At 43.1% G+C, this 17865-nt stretch overlaps 1 protein-coding gene across 1 annotated transcript; it reads left to right on the top strand.

The window, feature by feature from the left end:
• The first annotated feature begins 234 nt into the window (after positions 1-234).
• On the top strand, positions 235-3621 carry LAGE3 (L antigen family member 3). Its single transcript, XM_087886590.1, has 3 exons — positions 235-338; positions 1756-1884; positions 2458-3621. The coding sequence occupies exons 1-3, from the start codon at positions 310-312 to the stop codon at positions 2567-2569; spliced, it is 270 nt and encodes an 89-aa protein (XP_087742716.1). The 5' UTR covers positions 235-309; the 3' UTR covers positions 2570-3621.
• The last annotated feature ends 14244 nt before the right edge of the window (positions 3622-17865 follow it).

The raw sequence follows: 17865 nt of genomic DNA, 5'->3' as shown, positions 1-17865 counted from the left end.
GCAGGTTGGTAGCAATTGTTTTTTTCTGCAGTTCTAATTATCGTCCGAAGTCTTATTTTATTATTTATATTTTATTTTATATTTTAAAGATCTAACTCTCCACACATACACACACACGAACATACACTCCGCTACTGAGCAGATGAAAAACCGCGATTATTTGACTGTGATAACCTGGATATAAATATGAATTAAATACATCTGAATTAAAGCGGTACAAAAAAAATCTTTCTCTCTCCGCCCCTGACAGCCGGCATCTCCGGAGCCTTCCCTTTCCACCCACGTGGCTGGGAGGAGCGACGCCGAGGCATGGCTGTTCCGGGGTCCGGCCTTGCCTTGTATCCAGAAAGGGGACACGGGATCGTGAGAAAGACCCGATCCGAGGCTGGGCTGGGCTGAGCTGGGCGGGCGAGAGCGGGATGCAGCCGTGAAAGGAGATGGGCTGGGGTTAATTTCCCAGGAGCGGTTAGGGAAAGCTTCCTTTACTCAGCAGGGACGATCCCCTCGTTCTCATAAGCCTGCCGATGCCATCCCTTCGCGGGTGAGCGTGGCTAGAAGCTATTGCTTGCGGGGAAATAAAGAGGCGGAAAAGGCAAGGGCGATGGGGGTCAAAACGCGTGTAATTACGGTGTGTCCAAGTCCCCGCGTGTTTGCTGTTGAGATCTGTGTTGAAGCAACAACTTTAAAATAAAACCTAGATTGCAATTGCAGTTTGGCGGGAAAAGAGAAACGTCTAGGGGACGACTATTCGTGACGCTTTCCGAAGCTATGGGCGGAGCAATGTCCCACCTAAAAGATGGGGACGCTAATGAAAATATTTAATAATTTCTTAAAGTTTAAATCAACCCTACAACCTTTTAAAAGCAATAAGTGGAGCTGAGGTCAAACAAGAGGGCCCCTAGTGTCCTGGCGTTTTCGATCCATTAAAAAAAGGGGGGGAAATGCTCCTTTGAGTCAACTTCAGTTCCTGGTGACTACATGGATATGTAATTTCCTTAGCCACAATATGAAAATAGTTTCTTTTACCTTATTTTACAATGTTTTTTTTATCTTCCCACACTTGTCTTCAGATGTTTGCCAATCCTCATACTAACTAGTCCAAATATGCTTACGTTTTTATAAACTCAGCTATCAAAATGGACATTATTAAATACATATACTGGAAGGTATTAGAAGCTCTAACCGCTTATTTATTTGTCTATGTAGTACAAAGATAACATTTATTTACTAAGAGGTATAGCTTAATAATACAGCATAAAAATTTAAAACAACAGAAGAAATGAATGCAATGTTATAAATAAAAATAAAATAGTAAAAAAGTTAAAAATAAGCTAAAAATGATTCCCCAACATATGACGGCATTAAGATAGCAATAATTAAAAGATTCTGAGAAATTCAGGTGTAGGGGAAGAAAAACAAGAGAAAGGAAATCAGGTTGGCGCCAGGTGAATTTCCCCAAGGAAATGATACTGACAGAAAGCTATAATTAAACAAGTCCTGTCTCTGGTCTCCACTGCTTGAGGTTCAGGATGAAAGGCTTGGTGAAATGGTGGATACTGAGATCACAAGCTGTGAAGAGGCCTGTCTATCTCTTGAACTTTAGCTTGAAAAACATTGATTAAACAGAGATTAATATATTTCCTTTTTAAAGATAGGGAGAATGTATGATGTGAGAAGATAGGGTGAGGAAGTGGGGAGTTGCCCTATATACTCTTTTTCTATATTTTATGTTCCTTATGATTATCTCAACATCAGTGAACTGAAAATTCCTTTTCCATCGTCAACATTGGCCAAGATTGCCTTGGGTTCCCTGGCTCCAGATCCTGAGCCTCGCAAAGGAGGGATCACCAAAGAACTGAATGTGACAGACAACATTTTACATGTGTGAGTGTGACTCAGGCCTCCATCTATAGCATAAACTCTAGAAGAGGCAGGAAGCATGATCTATCAAGAGATACAGCCTTAGAGGAACCAGAAGGAGGGGTCTGCGGGTTTCTGCTTGCTAGTGCAATTTCATGTGTGATGTTGAGTTTGCCATTGAGATATTGGGTTGACAGAGCTCATCCTTGGAGACTTGAAAGCAACAGAGTTTAGTGGCCAGGGCTAGTTTGATGAAAGACCCAGCATGCTGTATGGTTTAAAGTAGTGGATTGGGACTGGAAAGACCTGGGTTCATATTCTTGATCAGGCATAAAGCTCTCTGAGCCAAGATTGGTCAGCTTTACTTATTTTATAGTTGTTGGGAGGGTAAAATTTGAGAGAGATTATTACATATGCCACCTTAAATTCCTAAAGGAAGGTGAATTATAAGTGCAAAAAGTAAGGGAAATCAGTCAGAACTGCACATTCAGACAATAAAACTTAATATATGGTATTGTAGAAAGTACAGAGTCGATGTGAGACCAGTCTTGTACAATTCATTATTCATTCATTATTTTTGTTACTATTAATTTCTAGGCAATGGAGAGCAGAGGAAGCTAGGATCCTGCGTGTTTCCATTAACTCCTTCTTGGAGCATCTCTCCTTGGTGGTGGAAACTATGGATCTATTTGGACCACCCGTGGCTTGATAAACTGTTACACCAGATCATGAAAGATTGTGGATTTTGTTGGATACTGGACTTGGCCATTCAATGCTGATTTCAGAGGAGGCATTGGACAGCCCTTTCTTGGAGCCAGGATGGGAAAAAAGATGTGTATTTGCACTATGGTGCTCAAGAATCTGATAAACCATTGTGCACCAAGAAGTAGGCAAGCTTAGAACTGTCTTGGCCTCTCCCCCCCCCTCCCCAACCTGATGTTCTCCAGATATGTTAGACTTCAACTTCTACAAGATATAAGCAGTCTGGCTAAGATTCTAGATTGGGAAGATAAATTTTAATAAAAGTTATGTTTATATGATATGTATTTTTATGACATCCCATTCATCTTAAACCCTGCATGTGTTTACTAATAAAATATTTTTGACTATGGGAGAAAACTGCTGGACCAATGACATGGTCATAACAAAATCTTAAGAAATATGTTTTTGGAAGTGGCCTGAATTAAAAGGTTTATGAACATGATGCAAACATCAGGGGACGCTGATGCAGTATTCAGAAGAGGATGCCATCTGTGATCTAAAAATAGAAACAGGAAACATCATCTATTCTTTTTATTAAATATGTCAAGCGGGAAGTCCTGCAAGGCTTATGAGTTTATGACTGGTGATTTCTCCAGTAAATGAAATGGACAGATCTATGATTGGTTTTTCCATCCAGCTGGTTTGATAGGGCTGTTTTGAAATGTAAACAGGACATTGGACATCTGAGTAGTTTTTTTCCAAATCAAAGCCAAAATATGTTGGAAACATTAGTTTTCTGTTTTCTGTTGTCCCCTTGCTACAATATTTTTTCCCTTGAAGGTTATGCAACAATATGAGATTGGTAGTTTTTAACACGAGGAAATCCGTCAATTCCTAATCCCATTTATCTAGGAGTAATCCCGGTTGAATTTAATGGAGTTAAAACCCATGTAAATTTGCACAGTTATAACTGACACTGCACAATTTGTCTGCACTTCTGCTGAAAGCACCCAGCACTTTGTGTAACATCTTAAGTGAATAAATCAATTTTCTCCCAAAGTCAACTTGAGATAGTACAAAACTGAGCAGAGAATATGGGTAACACAGTAACAAAAATATGAACTGACATTGATATGAATGGCAGCCATTGCCAGAAATATTGGGAAAATGCTTTGGGCAGTTTACTTTCTCAACAGGGGCTCATGGCAACAATACATAGATACGATTGCTCTTATAACACATCCTTTCATCCTCCACAAATCAAGCTGCTTAATACAGAGAGCTTATTTGGGTGTCAAGTACCTCCTTTGACAGGTATGTAGCCTTCCAATATAGTACCTGGAAGCTGATAAATCACCAAGGATGCAGACAAGTGTGGCTTTGCTTTGCTCTGGTTGCTTACACCAGAGCCCCTCCCCCAACCTTTTGGGCACTAGGGACTGGTTCCATGGTGAGAAGTTTTTCCTCAGACCAACACGTTTCATGTGTTGCCTGCATCCTGCAGATGGGGTTTTGCTGGTTTGCACGGCCCAGTTTTTGGCATGCCAGGCCCGGTACTGGTCCATAGATTGGGGGTTGGGGATCCCTGGCTTACACAATGGGGAACATACATGGCTTGATTTTGAGTCACACTTGGCTGGCCCATAGTCTTAATTCCAAAACTCTGCCATTCAGAATGATAATGACAATTTGCTGTGTGGAAGGACATTTAGAAAGGACAAAGGGGAGAACTAACCAATGGGTTGCCGCTCAGGTTTAAAGGTGGGTTGAATCTGGTGGGTTTCAAAATTTTTTACTACCGGTTCTGTGGGTGTGGCTTGCTGAGTTTGGCTTGGTGGGCATGTCAGGGGAAGGATACTGTAAAATCTCCATTCCCACCCCACTCCGGGGAAAGGATACTGCAAAATCCCAATTTCCTCCCGATCAACTGGGACTTGGGAGGCAGAAAATAGATGGGGACGGGTCCAGTCAGAATTTTACTACCGGTTCTCCAAACTAGTCAAAATTTCTGCTACCGGTTCTCCAGAACTGATCAGAACCTCCTGAAACCACCTCTGGATTGAATACATTCACAGCAGAAAGATCTACCTTTTTTGAAAAAAAATTGAGGTCTTTAAATAGTAAAAAACCAATTTAAATTAAAAGAAAAAAGTGTGGAAAGAAGGGGAAAAATAATAAAGAAGTGACTTCCAAATTCCACCATATTCAGCGTAAGTTGTTATTATTATTATTATTATTATTTATTGAATTTGTATACCGCCTTACTCCCAAAGGACTCAGGGCGGTGAACAGCCAAATAAAATACATATAATACAAATGTTAAAAAACTATTAAAATACAATTAAATAATTGGCCTGAAAAACAAAATTTAAAACACCCCAATTCATAAGACAAATTTAAAATTTAAGAATTTAAAAAAATTTAAGTTTAAAAGAAAAGTTAGGCCAGGCCGGCCTGCTGGAAAAGAAATATTTTGATGCCACGGCGGAAAGCGTGCAGGTCCGGGATCCTCCGTATCTCCGGGGGGAGCTCGTTCCAGATGGCGGGTGCCCCCACAGAGAAGGCTCTCCCCCTGGGGGCCGCCAGTCAACATTGTTTGGCCGACAACACCCTGAGAAGCCCCTCTCTATGGGAGCATACTGGTCGGTGAGAGGCCACTGGTGGCAGAAGGCGGTCTCGTAGATACCCTGGTCCTAAGCCATGGAGCGTTCTAAAGATGGTAACCAAAACCTTGAAGCACACCCAGAAGACCACCGGGAGCCAGTGCAGCTCGCGCAGGAGGGGGGTCACATGGGAGCGCCCCGTCGCTCCCATAACCACCCGCGCGGCCGCATTCTGGACCAGCCTCCGGGTGCTCCTCAAGGGGAGCCCCAATATACTTTTTCACCCCTTTTTAAAGTTACAAATAGAAAAACTCACTCTTCTCCACATAGTTTAATTCTTATTTACTGTATAAGCAGTCCAAAAATTATCTTTTCAATCCTAGTTCAGCAAAAAGTTCATTAGGAGTAGGTCCAGGAATATCAAACAAATTGTGTATCCCTGGTCAAACAGTCCAACTGCACAGTATTGCTTCTTCTTGCCCTACAGAATCTTGACCTTTAAATCATTCATATGGCATCACAGGATTTCATTTTTCATCACTTTCTGGTATTTAAAGAAGCCTTCACCACCTTTCTTTGTAAATCTCACAGAAGTATCATTCATAGTTTCTTGTTGCAGCTTTTTCATGTCCAGAACCTTTTCTTGATTTGGCTTCTGTAATCTCATTTTAGTAATCTCAATTTTATTGTCTTCCATGCCTTCAAACTTTATAATGTTTATGTCAGGTTAAAGTTTTTTTTTTAATTTTCTCACTAGCTTCTAAAAGTTTATCCATTGAAATATGTAACCGTTCTGAGATGCTAATTATGAATACTTCAATCCATGTAAAAAAAAACCTCTTTAAGATAAGAAAAAGGTCTATTGTGGCTGGTTTAGCCATTTTAGCTCTTTTCTGCCTGGCCCTTTAGCTCCCTCTAGCGTTCATTTGCAACCTTCATCAAGCCTCAGTTACTAATATGGATTTAGTTCAGTTTCAAGTCATTTCTCACGAATATATTATTTAACCATGTAATTTTTCAAATCTTACAGCAAAACTAATATTCCAAATCTCTGTGGTCTGCCAATCCATTTAAAACTTTTTTTTTTTTTTTGCAAATGTAGCTGACAGATGTGGCTGGCATCTGAATAAAGGCCGCTTGGTAACATACAAACCTAGTTGAAAGTTTTTTTAAAAAGTTTGATGAAGTGATAATGGTTACACCTTCACTATAGTTTTTTTATCCTCTTCTCCCCATTAATTTCACCCCCTCAAACTCCATCTGTTTCCCTTCCAGCCTCAGGGTACTTTTTTGGGGGGGTGGGGTGGGGCTGTCCAACCTCTTGAACTTCCAGACATGGTGCTAAGTTCAGGGATACTCCTTATGAGCACTCAGTATCCCCTTAGTCAGCAATACCAGTTAACCAGCCTCCCCATTATCTTTCTAGCTGCCTCCAATCCAGTGGTGAAATTTTTAAACTACTGGTTCTGTGGGCGTGGCTTGGTGGGCGTGGTGTGGCTTGGTGGGCGTGGCAGGGGAAGGATACTGCAAAATCTCCATTCCCAACCCACTCCCGGGGAAGCATATTGCAAAATCTCCATTCCTACTCCACTCTGGGACCAGCTAGAGGTGGCATTTGCCGGTTCTCTGAACTACTCAAAATTTCCACTACCGGTTCTCCAGAACCTGTCAGAACCTGCTGGATTTTACCCCTGCTCCAATCTATGCACTCCACGCCCTATCTACTAATTACCTGGTTCTTATTAAGATAGCAGGGAGTGGGGATAGAGGTAAAAATCTAACAAGATAAGTTGGCCCATATCACACACCTAGGTTTCCATCTTTTAACTGGGAAATTAAAGGTGCCACCTGGGTCAACACTCGCCCAACATCAATATCTCCCCAAAACGTTCCAATCTAAAGCTCAAAAGTCAAGGAGTTTAGAGAATAGAATAATAGTTGGAAGGGACCTTGGAAGTCATCTAGTCCAACCCCCTGCTCAAGCAGGAGACCCTATACCATTTCAGATAAATGATTGTCCTGTCTCTCTTTGAAAGCTTCCAGTAATGGAGCACCCACAACTTCCGAAGGTGAGTTGTTCCATTGGTTAATTGTACTCACCATTAGGAAATTTCTCCTTAGATCTAGGTTGCTTCTCTCCTTGGTTAGCTTCCATCCATTGTTTCTTGTCTTGTCTTTTGGTGCTTTGGAAAGTTCGACCCCCTCGTCTTTGTAGGAACCCCTTGAATATTGGAACATTCTTATCATGTCTCCCCTAGTCCTTCTTTTCATTGAACTAGACATACCCAATTCCTGTAACCATTCTTCGTATGTTTTAGCCTCCAGCCCCGTAATCATTTTTGTTGCTCTTTCCTGCATTCTTTATAACTCTTTATATATAAAGAGTAACAGAATCTTAAAGTTGATGTTAAACAAAGTCCAACATGATAAATTAAATTGGTCGCTGATTCATATGGATAATTCAATGGAAGCTGCAGATCCACCAGCCTGCTCCCACTCCCACTCTACTCCATATTCATACCGGCCAAAATATTTAATAATTTTAATGGACTTTTAATGTTTGTATTATCTGTATTTTATCTTGGTTGTTCACCACCCTGAGTCCTCCGGGAGTAGGGCGGTATAGAAATTTGATAATAAATAAATAAATGAATGAATGAATGAATGAATAAATAAATAAATAAATTAATTAATAAATAAATACCATCCTTGAGCTTCTGCATCTACTCTAAAGATTAGGGGGAAAAAAAACACAATAATGTTGGCCCTGAAGAGCGCTTGACTACCTGAATCTGTTTCCCCATGAAGCTCAAAATAGATTGTTTCTGCATTTATGTGACTTTCAATAAGGAAAAGGTCTACCAGTTTCTATCATGTGGCCACAATCTAAATTCATTTATTGATGGTTAAATTCCTACAGGAACTGTTTGTGCACAGTAGCAGTACTGCTTCAGAATGTATTCATGTAGTTAAGATGTGCTGAAATTTCTCCAGCATCTCATTCTTAGCATAAGCATTTATCTTATTTTTAGCAGAGAGAGAGTGATTTGTGCAAGACCAACTGTCTTATTGCACGATTTATTACTATGGGCTGCATGTTCATTTACATATACGCGACTAAGAGTAATCCTTGGAGTGGTGCATTATTAGACTTCAAAGTTGACTAAGCCTTCTCATTTTTAATCAGCCTGCTTTTAAATTCTGTGACTGTACTTTTAAATTATTCCTAAATTGTAGTGATCCTGCAGGCTTTATCCTTGTATTCGTAAGATGGTCAGCTTTGTAAGTCTTGGATTTCCTGTAATTAAACATTTGTTCTACAACATAAAACAAATTTTAATAATAGAAAAGTAATATGTGAAGTATAAAAGGTCTTTTGTGACATTCCAGACCTAGAATCATAGGGCTGGAAGAGATCTTGAAGATCCTCTAGTCCAAGGGTGGGCAAATATGGCTCTTTTACAACCTGTGGACTTCAACTCCCAGAATTCCTGAGACAGTTGTCTCAGGAATTCTGGGAGTTGAAGTCCACAGGTTGTAAAAGAGCCACATTTGCCCACCCCTACTCTAGTCCAATCCTCTGCCCAAAGCAGGGGGTTCTTATGCCATCCTGCACAAATGGTTGTGCAATCTTTTCTTGAAAACCTCCAGTGATGAAGCACTCACAACTCTGGGAGGCAAGCTACTTCCATTAATTAATTTCTCCTTATTTCCAGGTCCAATCTCCCTCCGATAAGCTTCCAGCCAGTTTCTTGTCCTGCCCTCAGGTGCTATGGAGAGCCCTCTTCTCTGTGACAGCCCTTCAAGTATTGGAAGATTGCTATCATGTCTCCACTAAGCCTTCTTTTCGTTAGATTAAACATATCTAGTTTCCTTAGCCAATCATCACATAATTTAATCTCCAGGCCTCCTAGCTCTTTTTATGCTGTTGATACAGAGTTAGAATAATCAACCTCTAAGTGTGATAGCATTGGCCATTCAGTACTGGCTTTTTGAGAGCTCAGTCTGAACTAGATGTGGATCCGTAATGCAGTGGTGAAATCCTGCCGATTCTATCCGGTTCGCCCGAACTAGTAGCGGTGGCGCGTGGTTCAGTGAACCAGTAGTGGCGGCAGTGCGAGGCTCCGCCCACCCATCCGGATGTCATTACTTCCTGGTTTTAACCAGGAAGTAACCTGTTTTTGACCCTCTGCGCATGTGCAGAGTGTCAAAAATCAGATGTGACGAAGAGTGTGCACTTCTGAACCAGTAGGGAAGGTAAGATTTCACCCCTGCCGTGATGGTGAACCTATGGCGTGCGTGCCAGAGGTGGCACACCGCGCCATCTCTGATGGCATGCAAGCCATCGCTTCAGCTCATCTCCATTGTGCATGTGCCTCCCACCAGCCAGCTGTTCTTCAGGTACCAGCTGTGCATGCATGGGGGGGCAGGACATGTGCAAGAGGTGTGTGCAGATGTGCAGGGGTGGGGCACATATGGGGGCTGTGCATGCATGCGAGGGGCAGAGCGCGTGCAGGGGGTGCGTGTGCATGCATGGGGGTGGGGTGCATGTGGGGGGATGTGCGCACATGGGGGAGGTGGGGCATGTGCGGGGAGCATACATGCATGCACGGGGGATGAGGTGCATGCAGGGGGCCATGCGTGCATTGTATTTTGAGGGTCCGGGCACACATGCATGCATTTGTGTGCACACGCACGCGCTTTGGGCACTCAGTCCAGAAAAGGTTAGCCATCACTGATCCAGAAAATGTTCATCACCCGGGTCTAATGGAATGTTCAAACAACAGGTGAGGGATCACCTAGTCAAAGAACTACAGACCTGACACAGATTGGCCATCAAGCCTTTGTGACTAAAGGAAATTGCAATGAGGAACTAAGAGAATATGAGAAGCCTGTCAGAATTGATTTCTGCATAAGGGAAGCCTGTCAGTATTGACCTCTACAGTAATTTTTCTTCCCTTTGGTGTTTTTAGTTCAAGGCAATTACTGGCCTAGAATTTGCATCTTTATTTTGCCAGAAGTCAACCCAAGCAGATGTTTGGAACTCTCTTGCTAGTGGAAAAGAAACCACGGATCCTTCTCCCAATTTCTCTCTTCCTTGGCAGGCTCCAACCATTTCCCCTTACTGTGGTGATTTCAGGAATCTACAGTGGGAGGGGAAACCTGAGAAAATTTTCCTCTTTTGCTCAGCTAGTGGAAAAGCTGGATGAAACGGTCTGCTGGCTGAAAGTATCTTTTGGTGCACGGGGAGCCTTTTTGTTGGATCAGGCCCAGAAAAATAGATGTGTGATTATCTCTTTCCAGGGTGGAATGTGGATAAGTGTGCGTGTGGAGAGGGGGGAGAGTCTAGACTGGGTCAAGATTGTGCCAAGTCAAGCAATACACTGGCCACATTTTCTTTGTTGTGTCTTGAATATTTTCTGCTGCCCAACCCTTCTGCTCCACCCACTCCTGTGCATTCCATCTTTCCACCGTCTCCTCTTTCTGCTGGATTCTTCTACCTCTTCTCCTTCAAAAGAGCCACCTCTTGAAAAAATAAGGAAACAATGTCAGTGCCTTGCAACCACCTTATAAAATCAATTTGTTGGGGGCACTGGGAGGAGCAGGTCAACCCATTGATTGCGCTGAATTATTAAGGCCTATCTCCTGAGATCCAAACTAAAGCACTCTTCTCTGGTATTTATTAGGGTAATTATTTATAAAGTGCTTAAGGTGTGCTATGTGCAGAATATAGATTAAAACTCATACTTGGTGATAGCACCTATCTGATCTTGGCAAAAGGTAAGCAGTATCAAACCAGGTTGATACTTGGAGGGGAGACCATGGGGAAGCACCAAGGGAATAGACGAGACTGAGAAGGCTAAAAAACATCCTGCAAGAACGGCAAACTACTTTGTATTCTTGTCAAGAAAGCTGCATGGACATGGACATGAAATCTCCAGAAACTGAGTCTGATTTCAGAGAGACTTTATAGATTGAAAAGTCTATAAGTCTATAGTTCCCACCCAGAGGCTTACAGTCAGTCTAATAGACATGATATGAAAGGAAGAAAAGCTGAAGAGGGAAAAGAGTAACCAAGCTTGCAAGCACCAACTTTTACTGGCTTGCCTTAATGATACCACAAGGTTAGGGGGGCCTGAGTAAGGTTTCCGAAAGCCAGTACTCTGCTTTTGCCAGATATCATGGCTTTTGTATTTTAGGAAAAGATTCCTTGACTGAACTGCATCATCTTCTGAAGCTGTTCAAAGGTTTGGACCTCTACATTTAATTAATTTTAAATAAATAATTTTTACAAAGTTTTATGAAGATCATAAAATCAACTAATGGAGAATAAGAACGATAAAGAAGGAAAAAAAGTACAAAAAGAAAGAATAGAAAAAATAGAAGTTTCCAATTTCCTTTCCAGCAAATATAAGTACAATTGCAAAATTATCTATGATTTAAAAAAAAAAAAGCTCATTTTTTCTTATTATCCAGTCAAAACCACACATCATGAGCGCATTTTTATTTTCATTTCATGCAAAAAAAAGTCTGTAGGGGTTTCCAGTCAGCCATAAATGCAGATATTGTTTTTTTCTCTAATCAAAGAGGTTAATTTAGCCATCTAACATTTCATTAAACTAATAAGCGTTGTGGTGAACTGAGGGCAGAGACGAATAGCCACGCTCCTGACTGAGTGGACCCAGGAAGGTGATCAAGAATAAAGACTCAGGGAGAATAAAGAATAAAGATTGCTGTTTCTGGCTCCAGTTGTTGGAAGCCTCCCATCTGCCTAAGATTGTCTGCTCTTGTGCAAATCTCGGTCACAGCTTCAGGCCTGAATAAGCAGACTCAGGTTGTGGTCACCTTAAAATCGGCTGCTGTCTTGAACGTGGTTTCCACAATCATCTGCAAGCCACATTTGTCAGCCCATTTGACCAGCAAGCAGAGCATTCCAAAGCCACACAAGTTTTCAGCTTTTCCTTAAATGTATGTATAGGCAAAATTATGATTACTTCAGGGGAAATGTGAAATAATTGCCTGTAGTAACAGTCTCTTTGCAAAATCTCGTGTATTGTACTGTCCCTCAGAAAGAGGCCAATGATGGCATTTAGCTGTGAGGAAAATAGGGTTTTCTTGCCCACAGTCACTCAGAGAGGATGCTCCCCTGACCCGTCTGTTTCACCCTCCCTTTGCTTCCCCTTTGCATACAAAACGAAATTTGCCCGTTCCTAAAAAGGGTTTATGGCAGGATCTCAGAATTCCAGCCCTGTGAATCATCCCACACCAGGTCTCTCGGTGGTGCCAATTATAGCTCGCCCGTTTTTTGTTTTTTGTTTTAATCCTCCCGCTTGGGCTGCACCAATGGGAGTTCCTCCCTTTCCCTTGTTTACTCCTTTTGGATGCCTGCGTTGAGGGGGTGGTGGGGGTAGGGAAAGGATAAACGAAATGCCCTGTTTAGCCTCCCACCATTTTTGTACCTCTATTGATAGAGATTATCGGGGGGGGGCGGGGGGAGGACCAAAAGAGGAGGGGGCAGATTCCTGAATCCGATTCCTAGTTCCTTGGAAATGTGGGTGTGCGAAATGGATGATCTGATGCTCCAGAAAAGGGATCAGAATAGGCTGGGGATGCAGACGCTTTCTTACTATAAAAGGAGCGCGTTGGAAGAGGGGAGGGCGAAGAAGGTTGCTAGATGGTTCGGCGACAGATGAAAGGGTGTGGAACATCTTTTTGTGCCGGGGAGGGGCGGCGTGCAAAATTAGCTCCAGGCGCTCCCTTGCTTGTTGCTCAAAATGGATCGATGGCCCCCAGATGGCGCCATTGCCTCGCCGAATTACACTGGCGTCACCTTGGCTCTCCGAAGCCCCGATTTAGGGTTTCAGACGCAGGAATCGACCCGTGTGTGTTGGCGCCCCTTTCTGACGACCAACCCTCCCTCCCCACACGATGCTGCGCCGCCGCGGTTAACTCGCAGGATCTCTTTCCTCGTCGAAGGAAGCTGCAGTTCAGCATCGGGAGAGCGGGGAACCCGACCAGCCCAAGACCTTTTGCACCCCATCCCATCATCCCCAGCTGCTGAAATGCTGCCTCCCAGGGAGCCATGAAACGTCTTTCTTGTTTTGGGTGGTTAGTTTTTTCTGAGCCTCCCTCCGTTTTTTGTTTTTGCTTTCTCGAAAGGGAGGAATCATGACTTCCCGGCTCTAGAACCCTCCCCCTGAGTTGGGGGGGGGGGGTGTTGACCGCAAGGCCCGGGCAGAGGGTCGAGGAGCACGTGCCTCTCTGGAAACAAGGCGAGGGTTCCAGCCCTCATCTGCAACCCATTTCCTCAGGCGGAGGTCTCTAATATCACACATAGCAAGAGGGGAAAAGAAAGCATTTACCTCCCAGATCTTTTTCCTTCTTCAGATCCCACCACCTCCCTCCCTGCCTGGTATCTTCACCTACCCCGAAACGCCCTAGATAGAAGAAGTCAGAAGTGGCTGCTGAGGCCACAGAGACTGACATCATCCTGCATCCCAAAATGTGCCTTTTGTCTTGGATTCTTATTATTGATGCTTACTTGTCTCTCACCTTGCCCTTACTAATAGCAATAAATAATAACCGAAGACAAAAGAAACAAGAAAGGAGATCATAGTTCCCTCATCTGGGCCTGGGGCTTCCCATCTCTGGATTTATAATCAGCTGTTATTCTTCAAGGACTGTCCTACTAGAACAGCTATTCCTGTGGGAACCAGATTGGGGCTTAATTGTGGGAAGAGGAGAGCAGGGAAAGGATTCAGCACTGCCTCTCTGCCGGCTTGAAATGCTGATTTGTTGATCAGCTTTCATCCTGGGCTCCCTCTGACTGAAGCAGATGGATTTTTCCTGGCTCTCCCAAATCAAGCCCTTGAACCCCTGACTGCAGCTTTGGGATACCGTATTCCTCTCTCCCACTCCCCCCTGTCCTTGTTTCTGAATCTGAGGTGCATGGCAGGGGAGTCTCTTCCATTCCCACCTCTCCTTGGCTGAAGACACAATTGGCACACAATGCCAGCGCAGTACGCAATTAATGTTCTAAAAGGCCCCTGATTGTAATTAATCTTTATGAGGCTGCTCTGAACTTCTAGCCGATTCACATTATAATCTTTTGCATCTCTCTACCCAGAGGCAGAAATGGAGGGGGGGGACGTGTGAGGGGGAGAGAAGGGGGGAGATGCTGAGGATGGAGATTTTTACAGGCACACAACAGTCTGTGGCCTAGTGCTAGACTTTTTTTAAATTAGAGAGAAGTGTTTAAGGCCATTTGGGTTTTTTTTCTTCTTCTTTGGGACCACACCCTGGTTACTGATGAGAAAGCAAGTGGGTGGGTGGGTGGGCTTTGTCAAATGGGGGTCTTCCAGAGATATGGAATTGCCATTCTCATGATGCCAGAATACAGAAAGATTACAGGGCTGGTCCTATTAGGGACAGGCTTGGGTTTCAAGATTCCTTCCAAATAATGTAGGGAAACTACTAAGGACTTTATTCCCCACCCCACCCCTCCCTGTCTGCTATTTGTGGCAAAACACACTGCAGAACTGGGGGGCTTAGGTTAGGGGTGTTGCTTACTACATCTTTTGCTACTTAAAAGTTTTTTTCATTTGCTTCATCTTAAAGCTCTCTTGTGGCCTGTGCAATGGCCAGTGGGGCTGGGGCCTCCACATGACTAGAGTGGCTCTCTTTGTTCAAACCACAGGTCCCCTTGTTCAGAAAAACCCTCTCCAATAAGGAATGTTGTGTTGGATGAACGTAACAGTCTGCCCAGCCCAGCTATAGGCCTCAAAGGAACCACTTCCTTGCTTCCAGTCCTGGGGGATTGATATTCAGAGATAGGATGCTTCTGATCCAGAAACAGTAAATGGCCAGCAGTGGTAGTCAATGACATATGCTTGTTTCCCAGCATTATTATTTTGAAAAATAAATCAAGGCGACCAACATACCTAGTACAGTGGTAACCAATCGAATTTCGTACTCAATGCATTTTGACATGAACATTTTGTTCTGTACTCATCATTTGTTTGATACTTAACGCACAACCTAGAACCTATCAATGTTGGATGCTTGTGACTTACTACATTATTCCCTATGGGAAAATCTATTTAGCACTCATCATTTTTGGTACTTATCGCGCCTCCCAGAACCAGTGAACAATGAGTACCAAGGTACCATTGTACTTCTTCCTCTTCCCTATTTTTCCCACAACAACTTGGTGAGTTGGGCTGAGAGACAATGGTGATATTCAAACAGCAAAGCAAGAATAGGAAGTCAGATCAACCAATCAGCAGGTAGGATGTGCACCTTTGCACATAATTGGGATTTGGGAGGTGTGTGCATTGGCCCCTCTGCAGCCATCTGCAATCTACGCTTACCTATCAATCCCTTTGCAGTGTAGGTATGTTGTGACACCTATGTATAGTTGCGGAGAACTCTAAATCAACCCTTACGAGCCTTGGTGGCACAGTGGTTAGAATGCAGTACTGCAGGCTACTTCTGCTGCCTGCCGGCTGCCTGCAGATTGGCAGTTTGATTCTCATTGGCTGAAAAATTGATTCAGCTTTCCATCCTTCCGAGGTTGGTAAAATGAGGACCAGATTGTTGGGGGCAATATGCTGACTCTGTAAACCGCTTAGAGAGGGCTGTAAAGCACTGTGAAGCGGTATATAAGTCTAAGTGCTATTGCTATTCCTGTGCTGCATTGCAAGTTGAAACAGAGGCAATGGATGATGTTGATTCTTTCTAAGAAGTGGAGAAGAAGTTCATTTACAAAAGGCTGCCTAAATAACTGAAGAACTGGAACTTTTTCCTTATTTGCAATTCCTCATTTTTTCCCCCCTTTGCAGGAGAGAAGGAAGGGCATTAAAATAATTTTCCATTTTAGACCCAAGTGATCAAAATTCAGACCCAGTCTACTATATAATTCTCCTTCATAGGGAGGAAATACTGTTGTGGGAAGCAGACAGCTATTTCAGAATGGAATGCTAAAAATATCAGTAACCCAATCCCATATTTCTCAAAAGGGAATACAAATAGTCCTTGTTTAACGACTGCCTCGTTTAGTGATGATGGTTCGCAGCTATGGTGATGATAAAAAAAGTAACTTTATGACAAATCCTTGCATCTGCAACCTTCTGTAAAGCAAATGAAATCTGAAGAAAGTTCATAAACACAGTCCTCATTTCACTTAGCGACCGCTTTGCTTAACGGCTGAGTTGCCAGTCCCAATTGTGGTCACCAAATGAGGACTACCCATAGTTAATCCAGCTGAATTGACAAAGTAGTGCATGTATTTGAAATACGGTTTTATGATCATTTTCATTTCCGTCTTTGTTTCCCTTCCAAGCCAGCATAATGTCATTCAAGGGTGTTGCAAGGCCAGTATGGCTTAATACCACATATGTTCGACTATGAGGTTGTTTGTGGCTGGAGCTCAAACCTACACATCCTGTCCCAGAGCACCATTCTCCTGGTTTAGATTACCGCAGTTCACTCTATCCCTCCCAGCTTTTTAAAAAGCACAGAAATCTTTATTCTGTTATAACAGAAGCTCAGGCTGGATTGTTAATAGCTACCCTTTTCATTCTAGCCGCTGCCCCCAAGCCTCTTCTCAGGCAGGGAAGCAATTAACCATGTTAAAGCATTTATTAATGCTTCCAGGAGCCCACAAGGTGAGGCCTAATGAAGCAGGGAAGTACGGTTGCAGTATGTGTGGTTTGGCGTCTGTGGCAAATGGAGGGCAGTGGCAGGATTCATCTGCAAGTCAGACTCCTTAGCTCAGAAAATACAAAGTCATTCAAGTATGGGCAATGGGCACAGGCTGTATTTGCATGACCCTAAACCACAGGTTAGCTAACCACATTGCAATCCTAAGCATTGTGCAACCCCCCCCCCCACCCGGTGCCTTTAGTTCAAATTAGCCATGAGCAGGCCTGTTTTGTGAGCACTCCCTCTTACAAGTCCAAGCTTCTGTCTCTTGGTTTACATTAAACAATTCAGTGCAGTAAAAACAATTTCAGTAATGGTGTCTGATCCAAAGCCAGCTTTCTCGCACCTGGGGCTTCCTGCTCCAGTGTCAATGTACATTAGAGCATAGATGCCATGGGTGAAATGCTTGAGACTCCAAATATGGTCAGACTCCAGCTCCCAGCTTCTTTCACCGTCAGGTTGTTAACCTGGAATTTTTTCTTTAGCTTTTTGATAAAGGTGATAATAGCATTTTAGCATGGCATCCTTGCTTCCTTTTGAAGTTTGAGAGACCCATGTTTTCTTTTCAGCAGAAGCCATATCTTTTAATGTGTAAAAACTAGCCTATTCTGGAAGTCCTTGAATATATTTGCAAGTATTAAGCAAGATACGAACTTAAATGGGAAAGGGTGATGTAAAGCATAAATTTGTCACTAGTGGGACGTTATGTAAAATCAGTGTTTTCTATTGTCTAATTCAAGGGTCTCCAACCTTGGCAACTTTAAGACTTGTGGACTTCAACTCCCAGAATTCCCCAAGTCTTAAAGTTACCAAGGTTGGAGACACTTGGTCTAATTCTTAGGGTCTAACTCAGTGGCTCCCAACCATTTGGGCACCAGGGACAAGTTCCATAGAGAGAGCTTTTTCCGCAGACCAGAGGGGGCGTGGTTTCGCATGCTGCCTACATCCTGCAGATGGGGTTGTTTGTATGGACTGGTAGCTGGCATGCCGCGGACTG

Source organism: Pantherophis guttatus, chromosome 2, assembly GCF_059756535.1.
Source record: "Pantherophis guttatus breed Tessera chromosome 2, ASM5975653v1, whole genome shotgun sequence".
Lineage (NCBI taxonomy): Eukaryota > Metazoa > Chordata > Lepidosauria > Squamata > Colubridae > Pantherophis > Pantherophis guttatus.
The sequence above is the reverse complement of the archived record's forward strand: the minus strand, read 5'-3'. Positions and strand labels throughout refer to the sequence as shown.

Excerpts from the sequence above, each read along its gene's own strand:
- LAGE3 (XM_087886590.1), top strand. The coding sequence starts at position 310 with ATGGCTGTTCCGGGGTCCGGCCTTGCCTT. Across the intron at positions 339-1,755 it reads CCGGGGTCCGGCCTTGCCTT|TGAACTGAAAATTCCTTTTC; the intron begins GTATCCAGAAAG and ends TCTCAACATCAG. Across the intron at positions 1,885-2,457 it reads ACAGACAACATTTTACATGT|GCAATGGAGAGCAGAGGAAG; the intron begins GTGAGTGTGACT and ends ATTAATTTCTAG.